Genomic DNA, 24,896 nt, shown 5'->3' on the forward strand with positions numbered 1-24,896 from the left:
CGAACCCAAGTCGGAAAAATGCGTATTCATAGGATACCCTAAGGAAACTATAGGGTATACCTTCTACTTAAGATCCGAAGGCAAGATCTTTGTTGCCAAGAACGGATGCTTTCTGGAAAAAGAGTTTCTCTCGAAAGAAGTAAGTGGGAGGAAAGTAGAACTCGATGAAGTACTACCTCTTGAGCGGGATAGTGACGCAGCACAGGAAACCATTCCTGTGATGCCCACACCAACTGAAGAGGAAAACCATGATAATGATCAAGGTACTTCGGATCAAGTTACTGCTGAACTTCGTAGGTCCACAAGGACACGTTCCGCACCAGAGTGGTACGGCAACCCTGTCCTGGAAATCATGTTGTTAGACAACAATGAACCTTCGAACTATGAAGAAGCAATGACGGGCCCGGATTCCAACAAATGGCTTGAAGCCATGAAATCCGAGATAGAATCCATGTATGAAAACAAAGTATGGACTTTGACAGACTTGCCCGATGATCGGCGAGCGATAGAAAACAAATGGATCTTTAAGAAGAAGACGGACGCGGATGGTAATGTTACCATCTATAAAGCTCGACTTGTCGCTAAGGGTTATCGACAGGTTCAAGGGATTGACTACGACGAGACATTCTCTCCCGTAGCGAAGCTAAAGTCCGTCCGAATCATGTTAGCAATTGCCGCATACTATGATTATGAGATATGGCAGATGGACGTCAAAACAGCATTCCTTAACGGGCATCTTAAGGAAGAACTGTATATGATGCAGCCGGAAGGTTTTGTCGATCCTCAGAACGCTAACAAAGTATGCAAGCTCCAGCGATCCATTTATGGACTGGTGCAAGCATCTCGGAGTTGGAACATTCGCTTTGATGAGATGATCAAAGCGTTTGGGTTTATGCAGACTTATGGAGAAGCCTGCGTTTACAAGAAAGTGAGTGGGAGCTCTGTAGCATTTCTCATATTATATGTAGATGACATACTCCTGATGGGAAATAATATAGAATTTCTGGACAGCATTAAGGCCTACTTGAATAAGTGTTTTTCAATGAAGGACCTTGGAGAAGCTGCTTATATATTAGGCATCAAGATCTATAGAGATAGATCGAGACGCCTCATAGGTCTTTCACAAAGTACATACCTTGATAAGATTTTGAAGAGATTCAGAATGGATCAGTCCAAGAAGGGGTTCTTGCCTATGTTACAAGGTATGAGACTGAGCTCAGCTCAGTCACCGACCACGGCAAAAGATAAAGAAGAGATGAGTGTCATCCCCTATGCTTCAGCCATAGGATCTATTATGTATGCCATGCTGTGTACCAGACCCGATGTAAACCTTGCCGTAAGTTTGGTAGCAAGATACCAAAGTAATCCCGGCAAGGAACACTGGACAGCGGTCAAGAATATCCTGAAGTACCTGAAAAGGACAAAGGACATGTTTCTCGTTTATGGAGGAGACGAAGAGCTCGTCGTAAAGGGTTACGTCGACGCTAGCTTCGACTCAGATCCGGATGACTCTAAGTCACAAACCGGATACGTGTATATGTTGAATGGTGGAGCAGTAAGCTGGTGCAGCTGCAAGCAGAGCGTCGTGGCGGGATCTACGTGTGAAGCGGAGTACATGGCAGCCTCGGAGGCAGCACATGAAGCGATTTGGGTGAAGGAGTTCATCACCGACCTAGGAGTCATACCCAATGCGTCGGGGCCGATCAAACTCTTCTGTGACAACACTGGAGCTATTGCCCTCGCAAAGGAGCCCAGGTTTCACAAGAAGACCAGGCACATCAAGCGTCGTTTCAACTCCATCCGTGAAAATGTTCAAGATGGAGACATAGAGATTTGCAAAGTGCACACGGATCTGAATGTCGCAGATCCGCTGACTAAACCTCTCTCGCGTGCAAAACATGATCAACACCAGAACTCTATGGGTGTTCGATTCATCACAATGTAACTAGATTAGTGACTCTAGTGCAAGTGGGAGACTGTTGGAAATATGCCCTAGAGGCAATAATAAAAGTATTATTATATTTCATTGTTCATGATAATTGTCTTGTATTCATGCTATAACTGTATTATCCGGAAATCGTAATACACGTGTGAATACTTAGACCACACTATGTCCCTGGTAAGCCTCTAGTTGACCAGCTCGTTGTGATCAACAGATAGTCATGGTTTCCTGACTATGGACATTGGATGTAGTTGATAACGGGATCACATCATTAGGAGAATGATGTGATGGACAAGACCCAATCCTAAGCATAGCATAAAAGATCGTGTAGTTCGTTTTGCTAGAGCTTTGCAAGTGTCAAGTATCTCTTCCTTCGACCATGAGATCGTGTAACTCCCGGATACCGTAAGAATGCCTTGGGTGTACCAAACGTCACAACGTAACTGGGTGACTATAAAGGTACATTACAGGTATCTCCGAAAGTAGCTGTTGGGTTGACACGGATCGAGACTGGGATTTGTCACTCCGTATGACGGAGAGGTATCTCTGGGCCCACTCGGTAATGCATCATCATATTGAGCTCAATGTGACCAAGGTGTTGGACACGGGATCATGCATTACGGTACGAGTAAAGTGACTTGCCGGTAACGAGACTGAACAAGGTATTGGGATACCGACGATCGAGTCTCGGGCAAGTAACGTACCGATTGACAAAGGGAATTGCATACAGGGTTTGATCGAATCCTCGACATAGTGGTTCATCCGATGACAACATCGAGGAGCATGTGGGAGCCATCATGGGTATCCAGATCCCGCTGATGGTTATTGACTAAGAGAGTCTCGGTCATGTCTGCATGTCTCCCGAACCCGTAGGGTCTACACACTTAAGGTTCAGTTACGCTAGGGTTATAGGGATATGTATATGCAGTAACCCGAATGTTGTTCGGAGTCCCGGATGAGATCCCGGACGTCACGAGGAGTTCCGGAATGGTCCGGAGGTAAAGATTTATATATGGGAAGTCCTGTTTCGGGCATCGGGACAAGTTTCGGGGTTATCGGTATTGTACCGGGACCACCGGAAGGGTCCCGGGGGTCCACCGGGTGGGTCCACCTGTCCCGGGGGGCCACATGGGCTGTAAGGGGGTGCGCCTTGGCCTAATGGGCCAAGGGCACCAGCCCCACATAGGCCCATGCGCCTAGGGTTCAAGGGGGGCAAGAGTCCTAGGAGGGTAAGGCACCTCCTAGGTGCCTTGGGGGGAGGGAAAACCCCCCTTGGCCGCCGCACCCCCTAGGAGATTTGATCTCCTAGGGCCGGCCACCCCCCCTTGGCACCCCTATATATAGTGGGGGGAGAGGAGGGACTTCATACCTGAACGCCCTGGCCTTTGGTTGCCTCCTTCTCCCTCCCCAACACCTCCTCCACCTCCATAGTGCTTAGCGAAGCTCTGCCGGAGTACTGCAGCTCCACCAACACCACGCCGTCATGCTGCTGCTGGTGCCATCTCCCTCAACCTCTCCTCCCTTCCTTGCTGGATCAAGAAGGAGGAGACGTGGCTGTTCCGTACGTGTGTTGAACGCGGAGGTTCCGTCCGTTCGGCGCAGGTCATCGGTGATTTGGATCACGTCGAGTACGACTACATCATCACCTTGCAAGCTTCCGCACGCGATCTACAAGTGGTATGTAGATGCAAACTCTCTCCCTAGACTCGTTGCTTAGATGAACTCATAGATGGATCTTGGTGAAACCGTAGGAAAAATTTTAATTTTCTGCAACGTTCCCCAACAGGCTCCATTTCTCGCCGCATGTAAAACACAGTCCCTTGGCCCTGCGGTAAGTTCTCAGAGCCTCCCATTTGTCTTCTCCAAGTTTCCGTTTCTGAACATCTGAATTGTTTCGTCTGTCTTCAGTGGATTTGCTAGCGACTGGTTTTACAGTTGACGTTGTTTGTGGGAACTGTTGGCGTCTGATCGCTTGATGAGACTAAGGGATTGAACTGGTCAGTGATTCATGTAACAGAGCCAACTCGTAAGCTACATCCAAGTCTGTCGGCTGTTGCAATGCCACCAAAACTCTGACCGAAGGATTCAGACCATCTATGAACTTGGTGACATAATGCACAGATTCAGGCACGGCCTCATAAGCAGACAACTGGTCATAGAGCTCAGCAAATTGTTCCACATAATCTTCCACTGAACCTGTTTGAGAGATGCTATGAAATTTTCGTACTAGTGCCTGATGTTGGTTACGCCCAAATCTGCACTGTAGCAGTCTGCAGAAATCCTCCCACGGTGCATTTGGTGCTCATCGCTGAACCGATTCCAACCAGCGCGCTGCTGGGCCCTCAAACAAGGTGGATGCAAACTGAACCCATAACTGACGCGGTGTGCCGCTCATGCTGAAATAGTCTTCACATCTCGTTTGCCAGAGCCTTGGATTCGAGCCATCGAAACGGGGCAGATCAATGTGAGGGCCAAAACCGTAGGAATCAGTATTGTCTCGTTGCAATTCATTCAGTCTTGAACTGAGTACAGAGCTCTGATCTGGTCTCATACCTCTGGCTGGAGGCGGAACGTAAGGGGCGTGGTCCCTTCCCTTGACTGATGGAGCTCTGCGGCTGCCCTCCGGGGCTGCGTCGGCATTACTGTACGCGCCTTGCTCTGCTGGCGGAGGTCGAGTGATCGGGGACGCAGAAGAAGCGGGCGGTGGTCGCTCCAGGCTGGCGCGAAGCTCGTCCATGTCGACGCCGATCGACATCTTGAGGTCGTCGATGCGCGTCGTCAGATCCCCCACGATGGAGCACGTCGATTTCGCTGCTTCCTCATCTTGATGCTTGAAACGAACGTCGAGGGACTCCGCCAAGTCGGCCTTGAGGAACTCGTACACCGCCTTTGTCGCCGGCGATAAGCTCTCCATTACTTCACGGCGGCGTCATGCCGCAAATCTCGTCGCGTGCGGGTGGTGGAGGGGAACTGGCGGCGCCAGGATCTGAGGCTCTGATGCCAATTGTAAGCTCAAGCTTGGTTCTCTTGAAATTAACTATGAATTCACTCAGATCTCAGCTCTGTTCATGCGAGTTTCAACGAGAGAGGAGGAAGATTACAGCCAATTCACTCACGCCAGCTATCCTATCCATTCCTCGGCCGAAGCCGCCAGCCACCCGTTACAGAACCAGGACAAGTCATCATATAGACAGTGACTAGCGGGCCCATTCTGGGCCTCGCAACCTTGCCGGCGCCTGGGCTCTCCTCTTGGGCCTGGCCTGTTCTGCGCTTGCCGGATCCTTCTGTAGCGATTCAGGCATTGTCGATGTGTCCTGGTCAGTGCTGCTGACAGTGACTACATACGGAGAAAAATGAGTGAATCTACACTCTAAAATATGTTTACATACGTTCGTATGTTATAGTTCATTTGAAATGTCTAAAAGGACTTATATTTAAGAACGGAGGGAGTAGTAGTTAGATCATCGTTAACTAAGCTCTAAATTAACCATCATCCGTTCTGTACATGCATGCATAAACCTAAACAGAGTTTGTAATCTTCTTGGGACGGCGCCTCGCCGGTGATTAACTACGAGCCACATGGCATCACAATCGATCCGTCCCAGAGCTCGCGGCCTGCAATGCTTGGGGAAGCTGGTGCCACGTGTGGCCTCCATGCACCACCAGGGAGTAGTGAGTCGTCCAAGTGCACCGTATGCCCCCAGCCACGAGTCTGCTTCAGCTCTACTGGAAGAATATAACGGTCGATAGGAAGGAAGGAAGCCTCAAACTTACGGTAAAGCGCGTGAGAATGAGGGGCAGCCGTTCCGTTTTCACACCTGATGCCCGTTAGTTTATATCCGTTGAGAACTACTGTAGTACGAGCTCATCCGGTCGGCCTGCCTGTGACTGGATCGGAACCTAGTACGAGCTTCTCAAGGCAAATATCTAAATATGACGGAGATAACTATCCGTCCAGTCAGTCTCAAAGGCCTGCAGCATTTTCGGGCAAGATCTTTTGTACCGGCCTGAGTTTCATCTCCAACAAGTTGAAAGGTTCTTTCAACATGGAATTCTGTGTGTGCGCGTGCGCGCGCGCTTGTGTGTGATAACCTAATTGTGTCCTCACTCCTCACCTTGTATCTACTGTGACCTTAGTTTGATTCAAACTAGCTTTGGGTCGGGTCACCTAGGTGCACTACATAGCTTTTTCAAGATTTCGCTAAATGATTTTTGTTTGTTTGTCAGGAAAGTCTGAGAGGGCACGTCTTTTTCTTTAGATACAAAAGCAAAGTCAAGTAGAAATGCCTGTCATAGCATAGAAGAATGGCACATACGCCAATTACCCATGCAAAACTATGAAAATTTGCAGGTGAAGGGGCGCGCACCTGCGCATCCGTCTAGAGCCGTTGATCTACGCCGTGATCCGAAAAGTTGTTTCGGGATAAATTGCCTGAAAAATGGATGCAACTCGGAACCCTCTCAACACGACACAATATATGTGTTTATCTTATACAAAGACTTTGTCCAACAGTTCCTGCACATCCAAGTTCCTATATGTACAGTGCATCTTCCCGTCATGTTCAATTCCTTCTTTAATCTTATTACCCGGTTCTTCTTTCCAATCATGTTCCAGCCAGTCATTGTTATTGTTCACTTTCTTCTTCTTCAGTGCACTTGTTTCAACCTGACCTGTCAGTACGTCTTTTTCTTTACATTAAAAGAAAACCGAACAGAAATCTCTGACACGGCAGAGAAGAATGACACATACATGAATTACTCACACAAAACTCTAATGGATCTCCATACCTCATCCTTGGCAAGGATTGCCTGCCGGCAAAAGGATATTATATTCTTCATCTCATTACAAAATACCATGCGTCCCATTTCAAACACTAAGACAATTATTCCTAAACCAAGAACCATGACTTACATTCTCAAAAGGTGTGCACGCGCTCAAATTTCGACACTATTACAATTGTAATTATCCGAATCAAACATTGGTATTTGTATTTTGATTGAAATTGAGTGTTTATGTTTGATAATCTGAAATATCATGATGAACATTGGTTTTCTTATTTAGTAGATATATACATGACTTATGTTATTACTCATTAATCAAATTAATAATTTGTTATAAATCCGTTACAGAACTCAAGGCCATTAAACCTACTTACAGGCATACGTGATTTATTCTCATTCCATTTATTGGATTTTCAAATCAAAGGAATGTGTGAAGTAAAGGATTGGGATGTCCTCTCCACCCCAAACCTTATAATTTTTTCATGAGGACTCTCGTGGTGCTAAGAATCCTTAGGAATTAGGCTAATATGGACACAATCCCAAGGAATATAGTAGCTCAATTCCTATTAAATGAATTGTTATACACAGGAAAAAATCATGTGGGAAGATATCATATGGGAATCACAAAAAAATCATAGGGCTCATTCAGTCTGTAGGATTTCCAAAACAAAGAGAATAAGAAAAGCAAACGATTAGGATGTCCTCTCCACGCCAATCCTTGGGAATTACGTCAATATAGCTAGACACAATCCTAAGGAAGCTAGTACGACGGTTCCTGTGAAACAAAGTGCCATGCATAGGGGGGTGGGTGGGTGGGAATCATGTGGATATTTCTCCAAAAATCGTACGAACTGAATGAGCCCTAAAAAAATTTCCAGATTAAAAAGGTGTTGGTTTTCTAGAACTTTCAAACTTTACATTCAACAATTTCATCCTTGTCCGTTTCAAACAAAGAAGTATTTCATCCTTGATTGATAACTGATAGCCTGAGACATGGCAGGCACATGCATCTCACACGCAGGGATCATCATGCAATTAGAAAAGGAACAAAACACGGTTTATGCTTATCTCTTCATATTAAAAATGGGAAATCTTGGAGACTAAAAAAGATAACAATACTTATATTATCTCAATCGTGATATTTTTCTCAATTACGCCATAAACATCAGGCCGAGAAACAACAGTTTCTAGAAACGAGCGAGAGAACAGCAAATCGGGGGCAGATATTCTCCCCAAAAGAGAATGCACGGTATCCACTCTTAGCCCCGTGTTCGTACGTACGCGAGGGATGCTTGCAGTAACATTGTCCTCTTTTTAACTGTGTGCATTAGCAAAAGGGAGATAAAGAAAGGCGATTCGATATCTATCTGTAGCTGCTGCCGCGGGTGCCTGTGCACAGTCGTAGTAACATGAGCGTCAGGAAATCCAAGGCAAGTGCCATCAGAATCCGGCTTGGATTGCAAGCGATCGAATCCTGCGCGCCATTACCAGGACAGGCGCGATCCTGGGGCCACGCAGGATCTGCTTCTGTCCAAATCGTACCGTCCAGCTCCATCCGCCACAGCAAAAGCAGTAGTGACCCTCTAGCTAGCCTGTGACTCTCTGATCTGTTGCCCGTTGCCGCCATGTTATGTCTTCCCTAGCTTCTGTGGTAAACATGGCGCCTTGTAGTCATTTGGTACTCGTACAAATTAACGACTGGCTGGCTCTAAAGAGAGAGTGATGTCTCAAGGTTAGCCATCCAATGACGATCAAGATTCAAGTGAGACAATGGATGCCACACGACAATGCTGATCTTGATCTTAGCAAGAAGCTGCTAGTGCTAGGCTTACATGCATTATAGATTATACTGATGAGAAGAATAACTTTAGCTAGCGTGCATATGTCTCATGGGTGGAGGATGGATGGGAAGGTGTGTGGACTATAACATGTACGCGACGTCGCGACCGCGGGCAGCAGTAGTCGACTGTGCATGCATAGACATGCATCTCTATCGTCGGATGCAGTTGGTGGCGTGGCGCCTGCCCATCTTCTCGTGTAAAGACGTTAGACATACTTGGTTGTCAGAGGAGACATATGCGCGGGGCAAGTTGGGCCGTGAGAGAATCATCAACATTGATTTCACTCCACACACGAAAGTAACTACTACTAATTAATCATATTAATGTGTGCTGCATGCATGATGCATGTTCATGCAAGTAAAGCGATCACGCCCGCCGAACACCTTTCAGGAGTAGTAGAAATTGTAGTAGCACACTGCTCTCTTCTTCTTTACAAAAGTGAGATCTTGATTAGCTAAAAGAGAGGCAAGCGTATGGGAGATTGGCCAGTGTGCAGCAGCTAGAAACATCGTAAGTACATACGTCACAGTTGACACGCCCGCGGCGCACTAACCGGGGAATAATATTACGCCGCGTCCGTCCGTCCGTCCGTCCGTCCGTTCGTACGTACGTACCGAACATGCATGCATGCATGCACCCAGATAGATGTATACAAACCGGGCGGTCGCTGCTCGCTTGTCACCTCCGACCTTTCTATCTTCCTAGCCGAACCTATGCTTGCTACCGAGCAGGCTACTAGTAACGTAACACCACGATGAGATGGATGATTCCCATCGTGCATGCGTCGCATTTGCCTACCGGCCGGTACCGAACACGCACGCGCATAGACATAGGCCGTGATCCAGTCAGCCAGCCAATGGAACGCGATCCAGAAACGTACGCTCGGCCGGTCTGAAATCTGAATCCTGACTGACGCGGGACGCAAAGGCTACGCCGTCGCCGGGCAGGGCCGGCCGCGAGCACATGGCCGCGCACGCACGGAGATGCCAAAAATGGCGGTGGGCTAGCCTTTGGGTGGTGGTGGGGGAGCACGCGGCCCCAAAGGGCGCGATCCGGGCGAGATCGTGCCGTGCCGCTGTCCCCGCGGGCGTGTCAACCCGGGGTTGGCCGCGCCCGCCCGCCGTCCGATGCGCGCCGCCCCGGCGCCGAGATTACCGCTCCGGACAGCGGCGGCAGTGGAAAGGCCGGGGTTGAGCACTTGAGCTGAGCATGAGTTAATAATAGTAAATGGTTATTGGTCCAGTTGCAAATCTGCGTTGAAAGGTAGGAGCAGACTGGCCGGAAAGTGCGATCGATGCGTGCAATGGCTGATGGGATTAGTGCTCTGGATGGATCCAACTTTAGAGCGGCGTAAATCGGGCTTTAGTTGCTCGCGACCTTAAATCCAAAAGCGAGGAGGAGAAAAGAGCTCAGGTAAGCCTGGACGAGGGACACTGGACAGACCGGAGAGGGACACTGCGTGGTGCTCCCTGCTTGCTTAATCCTTCGTCGAGAAGGAACAAATTTTGCCTAAACTGACCTCACCAAATACTACCAGTTACCAAAATGGGCCGGCTAGATTTCCTTGTACATGTTTTTATGCATGTGGCTTCAGAATTTATTTTCTTCTGAAATGGCAGAGTTTCTGCATTCAATAAGAAGAAAAGAGTTGCTCAATTAATTAGGAAAAATCGAGCGAAAACCAGATTGCCCAGTTAATTATGGAAAACCGGGCGAAAAACATCACAACCGCTGAGCGGCACACACAAGAGATCCACGCACCACTCCAACGAGGGCATCACTGAGACAGCACACACGCGTCATCATCATCGCTCCTCCCCTAGAGGCGTCACCGCCATCCCTAAACCCTGAGCAAGCGACTCCGATTTCGCCGTCGGCAGTCATCGACTCAACTCACGCCGAAGAGGTCATGTGGGGGTGTATGAAGATCCACGCCGAAACTCAGCCACCTACGACCAGACAACGCAGCTCCGACTCCGAGGAAAAACTACTAAGGACAAAACCAGGCAAGGCTAGCACCACAGAAGATCGCCGAACGGGCCACCTGCAGCCAGTCATCATATACCACATGGGCCCTCCGCCGCATTTTCGACTTCACAACAACAAACAAACCGAGATAATCCCATGGACACGCCGGAGAAGAGCCGACTACCTCAACCATTCTCGCGTCGCCAACATCATTCCCACCATCATCGTTGCCACACAAGTCTGGACGCCACAACTGCCGCCAACCACCAGTCTCACTTGTCAATGTTGGGCTCCGAGACGAAGCCCCCAAAAAGGAAAACGACACCAAAGCATTGTCATCTTCCGATCACGGGATCAAGGGTTCCCCCTCGAGAGGTCGTGATGGCCGGGTCCGTGCGGGAGGGGTGTGGCAGCAAAGCAGCGATGCCTCCAAGAAGGTCAACGACGGTCACAGCCACTGCCATCGCTGGTCACGCACAATGCCGAGACAGGGTCTTCACCCCCGCTTCCACACCACCTCAGTTGCACCTCATGCCGCACCGGTGTCGGCAAGCACACCAACAAACCAACCTGCGGCCCAAGAAGCACAGAGCCACTGCCGCCGCAGCCAACCGCACCTCACGGAGGGGTGTTGGCTTCAGATTTTGGCGCTCAATGCACATGCTTTATCTACCATGACCTTTCTTGATAAATACTCCTTCTGTTCGAAAATACTTGTCAAAAAAATGAATGTACCTAAACCTATTTTAGTTCTAGATTTGTGACAAGTATTTCCGGACAGAGGGAGTATACGCCATTGACCATTCTATATTTTGTATTGAAAAGCACTTTCTTATCTATATGTTGTGGCGCTGCTGGACTGAACGGAACAGATTCAGACATGGAGAAACTAGGCTACAAGCCGCCTACAACCACCAAGCTTTGTCAGCCAAACACTTCATAGCACTACTGAAGAATGGATTCGGTTCCTTGCTGCACCTCCCAGAGCCAGCCCGGCACGATCAATTAGCTGCAAACCCCTACCAAGTGACTGGGTGATGCTCAACACAGAGGAGTCCGTCACCGACACTAACGGATCTGGAGGATGGGGATGCATTGCCAGGGATGAAGCAGGCGACGTTCTTTTTGCTGCTGCTGGCTGTATCTCGAGGGCGTCTGAAGCCCTACAGCCGGAAGCGGTCGCGCTAATGAAGGCCATCGACCTAGCAGAGGGGTTTTGCATGGGCCGTGTCATTTTCAGCGTGACTGACTGACCGCCTCACGCTGCAACACTCCATCGTCTCAACTGCTGCGGATCGTGCAAAACTGGGGAGGCAAAGTACCAACTGAGGCTTAGGGTTTATAGAGTTTAAAGTTCTTTTTCAGTCCCGTGAATGTAATGTCCCAGCCCACATGTTGATGTTGGCAAGGCATGGTGCAGGAATGGCTTTGGACAGCGAGCGCGTTTGGCTCGCTGACCTGCCCCCTGATGTAATCGGTGCTGTGGCCGGCGATTTAGCCGCAGGCATTCCATCTAAAAAAACTTTCTTATATTGATGGTTTTGTAACCATTAAAATGGAAGAAAGGGTGTGTAAGATTATTTCTTGTATTTTTTGGTGGTAAATCAGTTTATATGGTCTTATTATATAAGATTGAGTTTAAGACCGATTAAGACTGCAAATGGTTGAACTAAGAGGGGTCAGAGGACACCCCAAGTGGTTGTATGGGTAAAGAAAATCGGCATCTACTTCTAGTTCTATTAAACACGCTTTAGCAAGATTTTGTTTTGGAAAAATAATTTTACTAATAATTCTGTTAGTTGCAACCGTAAATGACATGCAGGCAAAACCAATTTAGTACTCCCTTTGTTCACTTTTGTAAGTCATTTCAGACAACTTCAAATGGGCTATTTTGTACATTGTCTGAAATGTCTTCAAGGTCTTATAAAAGTGAACAAAGGGAGTAAAAAAGTTAACTAAATCGGCAACACTTATTGTGGGACGAGAGTAGTATCCATACAACCAGGGGTCCCAGATTTGCATGTCTAAGACCAATCAACTGGAGGCGGATGACAGCAAATAAAAGTCTAACGAATAGCCCACAGCAAAATATGGTAGGTACCACAAATCAAAGATAAACAAAAAATTGTAGGACAAGATGTTTATATATACAACAGTACATCAATGATTTGCACACCCCAGCAAAGAATTACAAAACTGAAACAAATAACAAGTTGCCAAAAACGGAACCTGAATACACACGGGACTCACCGAAGCTGCCGACAGCCAAAGTACTGCACCTTCAACCGCAGTAAACACCATTCCAATGCAATGTCACTATAATAACTCGAAAAAGAGGTTTTGCTGATCAAACAATATCCAGCTAACCAGTATACTTCAGCAAATGGCACTAATATGACAAAACTTGGGTGACTCCAACCATACCCGAAGAACCTTTCATCAAAGGGCAATCTTGAGAAAACACTCAGGCGGCACACAAAAATCGAAGGTAATAGTTTCCCTGAAGATCATCTTCTGCTGGCAAATGCTGCCAATGCATTCGCATGAGCAGGTGGTAGAGCACTTAGTATTGGCTGCATCTGCTGACCATAAACGGATATCAAATGAGAAACAGCCTTGCCAATAGTTGTTTTGACTTCATCACTCTCATCTGGGGATACTACCACTTGGGCAAAGACATGTATCACATCAGGCACTAGAGTGAGGATCTGCAACAATAAAAAGTTAGCTTTGCCTAGGAAAAGTTTGCATGATGGAAGCAAAGATCATGGAATAAATCAAAAAACATGGGGTGGTTTAAGACCAAGTCACCTGGGGATGTGATGATAGTAACAAATTACATAAGCAGCTATAGACAGCCATTGATTCTTCGTGATCTTCTTTTAGTGGCAAAGCTTTGATAAACACTGGAAGAACCTAAGAAACAGAAATTGCATTGCAACCAAGGGTTAGATAGGCACTTCAAAGCCTGGAATTTGAAGCTGTTCAAACATACTCCCTCTGTCCAGAAATACTTGTCGGAGAAATGAATAAAAATGGATGTATCTAGAACTAAAATATGTCTAGATACAGCCATTTCTCTGATAAGTATTTCCAGGCAGAGGGAGTAATATGTACAGGATAGTGCCTACCTGGTTGAGAGGAATTGACTGAGGTTGCACCATTATCATTCTAGCAATAGCACCGGCCGCATTATCTCTAACTGCAAGGTCTTGTTCGGAATTAGCAAACAAACGGTGCAGACCCTGCAGTATATCCGGGTAATATCTGCAGAAGGATGAGCAAAAGCCTGTCAACAACTGAATTTACAGGACTATCGTTCATGTTCCCTAAAATGTTAATACTGTAGAAAGAACATTAATTCATTTAGTGACTAGACAGCAGACCACATCCAATACACTTGGCAAACTTTGGCTTTTATTCTTCAGCATTTAAGTCATTATTGTGAAAACTAATTACTAATGTCAGGGTTTAATTTTGTGAAACAGCAATAATCAGGAAGTTGGCAGACTATTACTTGATCTTCTGAGCAGGACTATGAAAAGATAAACTATTGCCTTTGAGAAAGAACACTGCGGCAATTCCAATACTATGACTTGGACACTAATAAGAGCTGTGGTAACCTATAGTTTTCATCAACTGCTCCTCACTTGCGGGCTTCTTACTCTAAGATTGATAAAGTGAAAAGTGTATGCCCTTGCCTTTCATAAAAGTAATGGAACAAGAATCAGTTGAAAAAAGCATTCATGTCCATTTTCTATGCAGATAGGCTTTTGGAGCACAAGAGAAAAATCATGCACAACAGATTTTAAATAACAGTCGTTTGGTCCTTCTCGCTTCCGAAGTGCAAGACATTGACCTCAGATGTAAAGGTGAGCATGGAATATGTCTGTCATTGTAAGTAATATACATACTTCAGTGCTGCAGCACCGCTGTTCTTGCATAGCTCGCCAACACAGAAAGCGGCATTTCTCCTATTCGTAGCCTCAGAAGATGCAAGTTCTTTCAACGCCAAAGGCATTATCTTCTGCAAATGATTCAAATATGAGTAAGCATTAAGAGATCAACTAAAACGATAGAGATCTCAATGATAAAATGGCATAGTTTTTAAGAAAATTGTAGGCATACATCAACATAAGCAGAAATTGGAGCACCCATTTCTTGAGCGACCTCAGCTAGAGTGGCGACAACCATAGTCTTGTCTTGGGGAGGATGTGGAGATTTCTGCATTTATTCCAGAAAGAACTTCAAACCTCGAATATACAGTTCTCACAATAATCATTATAGGCATAAGGCAGCTGCCATTAGTTGAGGACGACTAATAAACAGGGACGGGGGGATACTCACAGCAAATTTCATTAGGGGGTCAAATAACTTCGCAAAGATAGGATCAAAGTAAGATCGCATCACTTTTGCAAAAGCAGGCAAAAGATCTGAAACTGCGTCCATGAGGACTTCATCATGATCGATGTCACCATCATCTTCGCCATCCGACTCGACTTGCTGACAGCATGATTCTTGACGCAACAGAGCAAGTGTTGCCTCAGCAAGCCGTGGCATATCTGAAACAGCAACAAAAGGGACAGTTTTAGCAGCACAACCTAGTATTCCAAGTGCACCAAACTCTGATGCAGCTTACAAAGTTCAACAGCAGCAAAACCACAATCTTTCATGATATCAGCTACACTCATGCAAGCTTGTGCAACTACTTCTTTATCGTCATCCTCTGTCATGGTCTTGATATAGATGCTCATAATAGTATCTGAAAAAAAAAATTGAGCATGGCTTGATGTGCAGGTCGCACAATAGACTTAAAGACATCACTTATAGTAGCAATTACCAAGAACATCCTTCTGTTTCTCTAGTATATCCTGCATGGTAGAAAAAGTACACTGCATCAGAATTCTGATGTTCCACAGCAAGCACTTCCAAATTGACAAGTTAATACAAGGAAATACTCACAGGATGTGCAGGTATTGCCCTTAATGCAGTTAGGATGTCTGCAATAATAATTTTACTATAGTTACTAATAACATCACAAAACGTACCTTTAATGGAAGTCTCAAAGAAAAATACATAAAGAAGCATCTAATTTTACAAATTTGAATTTCTGGGGGTAGGTGATTCAAATTAAACAAGACTAATTGCTCTGGTTTCTGCGTGAAACATTATCTTATTGATCGTAATTGTTTGCAATCCATATACTATTAGTTTATGATCTGTTGGTAGTTACCTACCAGAACAGAGGGGTTTGCGATTTGTAGTTGGTCTCTACACAGTATAGGGTTCATGGATCCAGATAAATTTGATTTTCCAACTATACCACGAAGAAAAATGACAAAAGTAAAAAAGGGGTATGATGTAGGTAAGCCCCTCCTTGGTAGGAGGATCCAGATAAAGCTGTAGGAGTCTGATTTGAGTTCGCATTGGTAGATCGATTTTAAGCCCCTCCTTGGATTGCTAGGTTCAGGTTCGATGACTATTTGAGCAAATCCAGTAATCAGCGATACACTACCAAGATTGCACTAGCATGATGTTTTCTGCATTGAAACTTTGATGATTCAGCTTGAATAGATTAGCTGTTAAACCTAAACTACACCTCAAATGATGGACATAAAGTATAACTATACATCATTATATAAAAGAACCTCAATAATGAATGCATCTTGTGATTTACATTAACGTATCTTGGTGTGAAGAAGTGTATACCGTATCAATATACCATTGGATATTATATACCATGCTGGAGACAGAATCTGTAGATTACGTGTGACAAGTTTATTCATCTAAATACCCTTTTGTATGTTAGATGACTACTGAAGTTTGGAGCTTTGCAATTACAACTAAAATCGTCAGCCTACTATTAGTAGTTGTTATCTGTAGGCCTGACAAAAAAGGAACAAAAGAGCTGCTACAAACATGCATATTAAAGGGGACTAGGACAGATGTTACGTTTTAAGGAAATAATAGCCTGAAGCCTGACATCTTCATGAAAATACCCACTGTGCTTGATTAAAATTTTCAACGACTCCTCCAAGTACCTAGTGTCAGTTCAGGAAATTTTAAAGTACAAAAGATGGCAAAAATATGTGTTAAACCCATTTAAGGATACGGGGCATAGGCACTCTTTGCGTGAAGTGCAAAAAATCCAATAGCCTGAGTTGCAGCAGCTTTCTCATCTAACACTCCAGTCCTCACGCTGATATTTCTAACTCTTGGCTCATCATCATCATCATCATCAGAGGAAACACCACTAAATCCATTGTCAACACCATCAGCATCATCAATGTCCACAGCAGAACCATCATCCAAGTTGCACGAGGAAAATGCAAGAGGCACAACATGAGGGAGATACTGCAATGTGCAGCAACCACTTCTGTAAACATTTACAGCACTCGTGAAATGAACAAAACTTAGACTACCCTTGTTACCTGTGAGAAACTATCATCCAGAATCTCAGCAACGTTGCTAAAAAAACCATGAGTGTACTCCCTTAGCTCGCTATAATCCAATCCAAAACCCTGCAAATATGAAGAGCATAAAGAATTGCACTAAAGCCTGCTGTTTGTCTGAACTCTGAAGTATTGGAATTAAGACTCACAGAAATAGCAGCCTCAATAAAAGGAGGTAATATGGCTTCCATTCTGGTTCTGCCAACTGCCATTGCTACTATCCCAACAACCTCAGTAGCCCTAGCTCGTGCACACAAATCTTCATCCTTAGTGAGCACCATAAAGCCTTTCATCATTTCAAGAACCTTCTCTGCATATGGGATAAATGCCTGTTCTGCAGCAGCTGCTACAGAGCCAATTGCAGACTGCAGCAAAACATCATCATTGTCAATTATAAGATAACTTAAGGGGAAAAGGTTGTCACCGTCTTGACATATAGATAATTATGAGCAATGATTTCCATACGAACCATGCATGTCTCTTGCAGGTTCCGAGGACTGCTCTGCAAAGATATAACTAATCTGCATATCAAAGGTTCCAGATATGGTAGGATATCTTCACCCATATCTTCACAGAACGCCGCCAGTGCATAATAAGATTTCTCCTACAAGATCACAACGCTTATTGGCATTAGTTAATTACTACAGAAAATGCCACGCAAAGTTAATCAATATCATTTATATCCAAAGCTTCTGCCTATTTATCAGAGATGATGTCACTTGAACTAAGTTATTTTACCTTAACTTCATCTGATGGATCTTCAAGTGCATTTAAGATGCATGGAAGTACACTCTCATAGTGAGATAAAATTTCTGGCTGCAAGTGTTCAGCAAACTGACCAAGAGCAAATGATGCAGCGCCTCTAACCATTTGCTCTTGATCCTTTAAAGCTTCTAAAACAACTTTGAGACATTCTTCTAACTTATCCTTAAAATGTTCAGAACAACCTTCTGAGACAACACCCAGTGAAGTAACAGCAGCCTCACGATACTTGGGATTAACATGACGAAAATTCACAGAAGCGAATTCAAGAACTGGACCAAAAACGTGTCTTGGTAAGTTGATAGCCATTGTATCAATGACTTCGGCTGCAGAACGATCTGCCGCTAAATCAGAGTCTTCATCTTCATTAGCTGTTTCTGTAAGCAAGGGGCACATAACTTGTAGAATAGGTACAATCAGCTTGTTCTTTTTTAAGAAAGATGCTTTAAATTTTACAAGCCATGAGATTATCTGAATAGCCTGAAACAAATAAGAGCATTTATAGTCAGTTATTTTGTAAAATCAATAAATATATAATCAATAATGCAGATGGCTGATCAAACCTGTTGCCTTATATTTATTTCCATATCTTGGTTTGAGCAAACTTCAAGCGAGAACTGCACAATTGATCTCACTGAATCTCCAAGAAGTGGTGCAGGAGATTCAATTAGTTCGTCGAATATTTCAAAGGCAATGGAAGCAACATCGTCATCGCCATTAGCAAGACATTGCCTTGATACATTCAAGATACTGGGAACAAAGTCTCGGAACATCTTTACCTAGCAGTTATACCAATACAAGATCTGCTCATCAGGCATAAGAGGCAACTCTAGCGGTAGCATGACATACTATTGAAAACTTAAAATCAGCTAAGAGAAGCTACAGCTCTAAAAAGAACAAGACAAACAAAATTACCACTGCTGCATGCAAAGAAAACAACAAACACATAGAAAACTTCAAGTACTACTTAATAAAAAAAGCTTTACTGAATAACACATTGCCAAAAGGTCTTCTATAAGAATGAAAACTATGATGACACATTTTCACCTCGAAAAGTATATGTTTATAAAAATCAGGAAAGATAGGAAGAACTTACAATGTCTCCTCCTTCATTGACATACTCTATGAAGGATCCAACGGCCCTGTTGCACACAGACCAAAAAATATCTTTACAGTCACAATATGGTAAAATGAGGAAGGCCAAAATAGCGACTTAACAAACTTAATCGTACTTTAGGGCAGCGATTCTGACTCGAGAGCTGGTCTCATCTTGCAGGCATTTCAGTAAAATAGGTTGCAAATCATTCAGATGAGATTGAAACGTAGTCCCAATAGTTTCAGTAAGGGAGCTAAAAAGAATTAAAGCTACCTGTAAAGAGAAGAGCAGGTCAGTAAGCATTGACATTTTGTTGGGAGATATTAAGCAGCACATGTTTCTTTCCTGTATAGTTCACTTGCGATAATTTATGGTTTATCCACAAACAATTCCTACGAAATACAGAACGAGGACGCTGATTTCTCTGCAACACTGCATATATTACATACATCGGAACATTTGATGTCAAAGAATGCACTATCTATTAGTTACACATTACTGTATTAGCATCCCAACCCCACTAACACATATACAGGAAGTATAGAAGAAAGTGAACACCGGGTAGACACTTCCATCAATAAAAAGAGAGAAGATGGTGTTAAGACATGCATAGGCAGTGCAACCTTATGAAATCTAACATTTGAAGGTTATGTTAACCAGTAGGAGAAAAATGAAAGCCTCAGTGCTGGAACCTGGAAATGTGTAGGCTTTTTGGTGGCTAAGATGGCCAGTCACACATACTGTAAAATCCATGCATGGTTAAGTTATGGATGGTTTTGAGATTTCAGCATTTAGCTCCATTTATTGAACAATATGCCAAACAAACAATTACGAAAGAGCACACCGACATGCGGCTGCATGCTGCAATCATGCTGGCAACACAAAAAAAATACATTTTCATGTTCTCACTACGCGGATAAAGTTCTTGTGGGACTGGCAAACCAGAGGGGCAGAACAGGGGAAGCAAAGGAAGCTATCACAGGTATGGATTTTTTGGTCTGTAAGTATACTCCCTCCGTCCCAAAATAAGTGTCTCAACTTTGTACCAATTTTGGGACGGATGGAGTAGTACATAAGAAAGTCGATTGCTAAATTGACCATACAGGTCTAGTAGCTGTCAGTACACGCAAACAACAAATTAACTACTTGCTGACAGCCCTATCTTACTAAGTAAGGTCACCCGATCTATATAAACTGACCTCTACTAATACTTAGCCAATTAAGCAAAGGGCAGAAGGATTGCAAGTTTGCAACTGACAGTTCTTTTAAAAAATACCAAATTGAAGAAAAGGAATGTGCAAGTAAGCTCTTATTGTGGTCCACATGTATCAAGTATATTATGATAAAACCACATGGCAGGTTTCATTAAAGACAAATATCCATACTTACACCCTAAACAATGCATGCATACATAATTAAATATTGAAAATACATGTCAACTAAGAGATACACTTACTTCCCTATGTTCTTCTTGTGGACTTTGGCTGCATTGGAAAAGGAACGGTAACAGCTCTTGCCACTCTCCTGCAGGGACAGCATACTTAGCAATAATGCTCACGACATTTGCACTAGCTCTCCTTACAAGATGACTGCATAAGAAGCAAGAGGAAAATCAGTTCATCATCCTCTCAAAATTACATGTGGAAAAAACTGAGGCAGATTGGACAATAATGAAACAGCATTTGCACCAGGGTGGGAATTAGCTTGATGATTGGTGGCTACTAGCTAGTCCCAATGAAAACAGATCAACCATGCTTGATCGTCATCGTGACTTTTTAGAGCTGTACTATGCATATCTCGACTTCCATATTTCTAGTTAGCCCAGTTTATGGCAACCCCATCACAGATAAACTTTATATGCAAATATAAGTAAGTATTTAAAGTCTAAAGGAGAGGACTTTTTATCGAGGAAGAAAAACTCCAATAGAATGAATTTCCAAGACATCATAAATACTACTCTAGTGTAAAAAACGCTCTTATATTATGGGATGGAGGGAGTAACATTTTGAATTGTTTACTTCGCACTTTTCCATATTAACTAGGATTCGATTAAGCAATATTCTGTTTTCTCACATTTGTGCATTTCTGCCTCCTATTCTAACCTCCTCCATTCTAAGTATATTTCCTACTGTTCTACCTAAAAAAGACATACCAAACCGGCTGCAACTTTCCAGTGATTTGTTCATTTCCGGATAAAACTCGCACAAAAGTATCTCCATTTCGCAACAAACCATTTGCCATTTGGAATACCAGCATATGAATACAACATTATACAGGGAACGGCAGCATAGCAGACATCGGTTGCAAGCAGGGCAGATGTATTACAGGTCACCATGATCACTGTAAATTGTACAACTTGCTTAACCTATGGACCATAAATTACTCCCGACAGGGTTACAGTTCTCATTACGTCTAACAGTTCGGTTAATCGTTTCAGTTCAGCTATCCCATAGACAACCCTGTGTAACTGAGGATACAGCAGAGGACAAATTCTAAATTACGGAGAGGCGGGGGGCGTGGGGAAAGTCGGGTGGGGCAAGAAAGCACCTGTTGTCGAGGGTGATGGAGTCGATGAGGGCCTGCTTTAGGGAAGCCTTGGCGTGTGGTGGAAGCTTGGGCCAGTGGGAGGTGATCTTCTTGCGGAGGAGCACGGCGGCGAGCTGGCGGACGTTGGGGGTCTTGGCGGTGCGGAGGTGGTGAACGAGCGCCGGCACGACCTGCGGGTCCCGCGCCAGCCGCCGGATCTGCTCCTCCGCCTGGCGCCGCGCGTCGTTGTCCGGCATCAGGAACTGGATTAGCAGGAGCTCCAGTGACTGCGCCATTCCTCCCGCCTGCCTGCTGCCTGAGCCCGCGGGCCTCTCGCTTCCGTCCTTCCTTGCTGTGATCGGCGGCGCCGGCGGCGGGCGGGGGGAGGTCCAAAACCCTACCGATTGGGTTCGCTCGGGTTTTGGTGGAGGCGCGCGTGGGGGCGGGAGGGGTTTATTAGTGAGTAGTAGGAGTCAGTTGGGATATTGCTGTCTTTTCGTGTCTGCTTTGTTTATTTCCATTTCGTTTCTTTTTTTTAGTTTATTATATCGGTTGGTTGCGAATTGTTTTTTAATCTTTCCAATGTTGTTGATTGAGGCGTTGGACCTACTACAGAGCAGGAACCTGGCCCAACTACATCAGAGTTCCATTACGGCCCACGGACATACGTTATGCGATCCACCGAACAGGAAAATGACCCATAACTCGGCCAGTCACGCTACTTTCACAGCCCAATTATAACAACTTGCACACATGCGCCGTAAGGGACTTCAGACTAGCCACAGTGAGAGTAATTTCAGCAGTAAAAATGTTCAATTCAACAAATTTGCTTACGTGGCAATGAGTTAATAAGAAGAGAGGTAGTTTAAGTAACTTAGCTAGTTACTGTAATATCACATGTCTCAATACAATATGAGTCTATAACCTAATAAATGAGGCTTTGCATGTTACCGTATTTATGTTACTGCCCACTATAAAAGGTAGTAATATAGTCTAGGGATATGTGTATGTTATTATCCATTGTGGCTAGTCTCACGCGAGAGCAAATAATTGAGGAGCGCTCGTTCGCGAGTCTCCACAAGGGTCATTTGGATGGGCTCCGCCGTCGCCACGTGTCGCGCTTTGGACGCTTCCTTCAGATTTTTTTTCCGCACACGTTTTCAGCTTTTTTCAGTTTTTTTTGGCTTTTTGGCTTTTCAGCGGTATTTCTTTTTTTTGTAAAAAAAGAAAAATATTGCATGAACATACGTGTTTTTTTCTTTCACGAAAAGCACTGTTTTGCTTTCATGAGAGGCACACTCGTGTCTCTTGGAAAGCGAAAAAAACACATTGTTTTTCTTCTGCAAGAGGTACAATTTTGCTTCCGCGAAAAGCATGGTCATGCCTTTCATAAACGAAAAAAGCGTATATTTTTCCTCCCGCTAGAGGTACGATTTTGCTTCCGCAAGAGACTCGGCCGTGCCTCTCAAAACAGAGAAAAAAAGACGTTTTATTTTTTCTTTTTACTTCCGCGAGAGGCACGGCCGTGTCTCTCGGAAACAAAAAAACACGGGTTTTTTCATTCGCGAGAGGCATGGCCGTACCTCTCGAAAATGAAAAAAACATGTTTTTTCCATCCGCGAGAGGCATGATTTTGTTGTCCGATTTTTTCGTGAAAAAAATGTTCGCCAAAAGCTATCAACATGGGATCTAGTTTTGAAAATCTCGACGCGAGGAATTAAACGGTGAAAATAGTTTGAGACTTGGACACATGATTTAAGAGATAAAACGTTTTGAATAAACGAATCTAAGAAAAAAAGAAAACTCTCAATTTGCGACAGGTGGCGCATGAAAGTGATCTTTAGAAGAAGTGCTCTTCAATTAGTGATTTCAACTTCGCGTGCTAGGCGTTGGCGAACGAGCAAGCGCGCCCTTTTGGACCGGCCCATCTGTGGGGCGCCCTATTTTTTCATTTCCTTTTCTACCTTTTTGTTTTTCTTTTCTTTTTGACTTTTCATTTGTTTTATTTTAAAATAAGATTTCAAAAAGGTTCCAAACTTATAAAAAAGTGTGAATTTAAAAAAAGTGTTCAAGAAATCATAAAATGTTCACAGATTCAAAAAATGATCATGACTTGAAAAAATGTTCGGATAGTCACAAATATTCATGATTTAAAAGTTTGGGAAATCAAAATATGTTTAGATTTTGGCAAAATGTTCAGATATTCAAAAAGGATTTTTCGTGAATTTGACAAAAAAATGTTCAAGAATTTTCTAAAAAAGTTCACAAAATTTAAAAAATTAATAAATGTTCGCTGATTAAAAAATCATGAATTCGAAAAATGTTCATGCATTTCCAATATGTTTGTGAATTTCAAAAACTGTTCCCCAATTTCGATAATTTGGTCGCCGGTTCAAAACATGCTCACGGGTTTCATAAAAAAGTTCACAATTTTCAAAAAATTATATACGTGCATCCAAAAAACTTCATGATTTTAAAAAGGTTCATGAATTGGTAAAATAGGATTGCAAAATTTAAAAATGTTCATGATTTCATAAAAAAGTTAATTGGAGGAATGTTCCTGATTTAAAAAATATTCATGATTTCAAAAAATGAAAAAACATTAAATATAAAAACTAAAAATTATTGAAAAAGAAGCATGAAACAAAATAAAAGGGAAACGAAAGAACAAAAATGAAAAGGCAAAAGAAAAAAACGAAAGAAAAACACAAAGAGAGAGAGAGACAGTGAGAGAGAGAGAGAGAGAGCGGTTTGGGAAGGTTCTAGAACCATCTCAAAACCGAAAAGAGCTAATGGGTCAGCCCAAAGTGTATGACCCGCAGCAAGGCTACGCGCTGGGTCGCTAACTAGCGTCGTATGGGCCAAATAGGTTCCCAATTGTGTGTTCGTTACACAAAATCTAATCTATCGCAATTGTGTGTTCGTTACATCCAATTTTGTAGACCAGGGTTTGAATTTCAGCAACATAACTTTTTTTTACTAAAATTTAATACAATGGGCATAAAGTTCTAGGAAGAAAAATTGATATGGGATTCAAACACTAGTCCTGAATTATGGGAGAACTGCCTACCACTCTGCCACGTAAAGGAATACTCCCTCCGTTCGGAAATACTTGTCCTAGAAATGGTTGTATCTAGACTAGTCCTAACATGTTCTAACATGATTCCACCTTAATTATACAAGCGTGATTTAGAATACCCAAAAATTTACATGAAACACAAATATTTCGATGATCCTCCAAATGAGAAATACTTCAAGAATTTCTTTCCTTGAGTGCAAATTTTCCACCCATGTTATGAATGAAATTTGGGCTTCCTCTCAATAAGTGAAATGTGTGCCTTGCTCTAAATCGGGGATTATGGGAACTTTGACCAATCACACATGGGTCCTACTTCGAGGGAATTTCATGCAGATTGAATTTTAGCGATTCTGACTTTGTCTCCGCTCAGAGACTTCAACTTTTGTCGCTCACTGCTACTTGTGAGCTGCGTTAGGATTTCCTCGAGAATGAGAGGATGATGCAGTAC

General features: G+C 43.8%; 1 protein-coding gene across 1 annotated transcript; it reads right to left on the bottom strand.

Annotated features, from left to right (window-relative positions):
* Positions 1-12,624: 12,624 nt before the first annotated feature.
* On the bottom strand, positions 12,625-21,805 carry LOC123085352 (importin-4). Its single transcript, XM_044506975.1, has 20 exons — positions 21,391-21,805; positions 20,300-20,432; positions 18,980-19,116; positions 18,844-18,889; positions 18,311-18,526; positions 17,724-18,227; positions 17,455-17,589; positions 17,135-17,350; positions 16,965-17,054; positions 16,646-16,887; positions 16,486-16,574; positions 15,496-15,533; positions 15,374-15,404; positions 15,173-15,295; positions 14,881-15,095; positions 14,662-14,757; positions 14,448-14,560; positions 13,665-13,800; positions 13,345-13,449; positions 12,625-13,241 (listed from the first exon to the last, which is right to left on the bottom strand). Exons 1-20 carry the CDS (start codon positions 21,663-21,665, stop codon positions 13,041-13,043), a joined length of 3,141 nt encoding a protein of 1,046 aa, XP_044362910.1. The 5' UTR covers positions 21,666-21,805; the 3' UTR covers positions 12,625-13,040.
* Between the last annotated feature and the right edge of the window lie 3,091 nt (positions 21,806-24,896).

Source organism: Triticum aestivum, chromosome 4A (genome assembly GCF_018294505.1).
Source record: "Triticum aestivum cultivar Chinese Spring chromosome 4A, IWGSC CS RefSeq v2.1, whole genome shotgun sequence".
NCBI lineage: Eukaryota > Viridiplantae > Streptophyta > Magnoliopsida > Poales > Poaceae > Triticum > Triticum aestivum.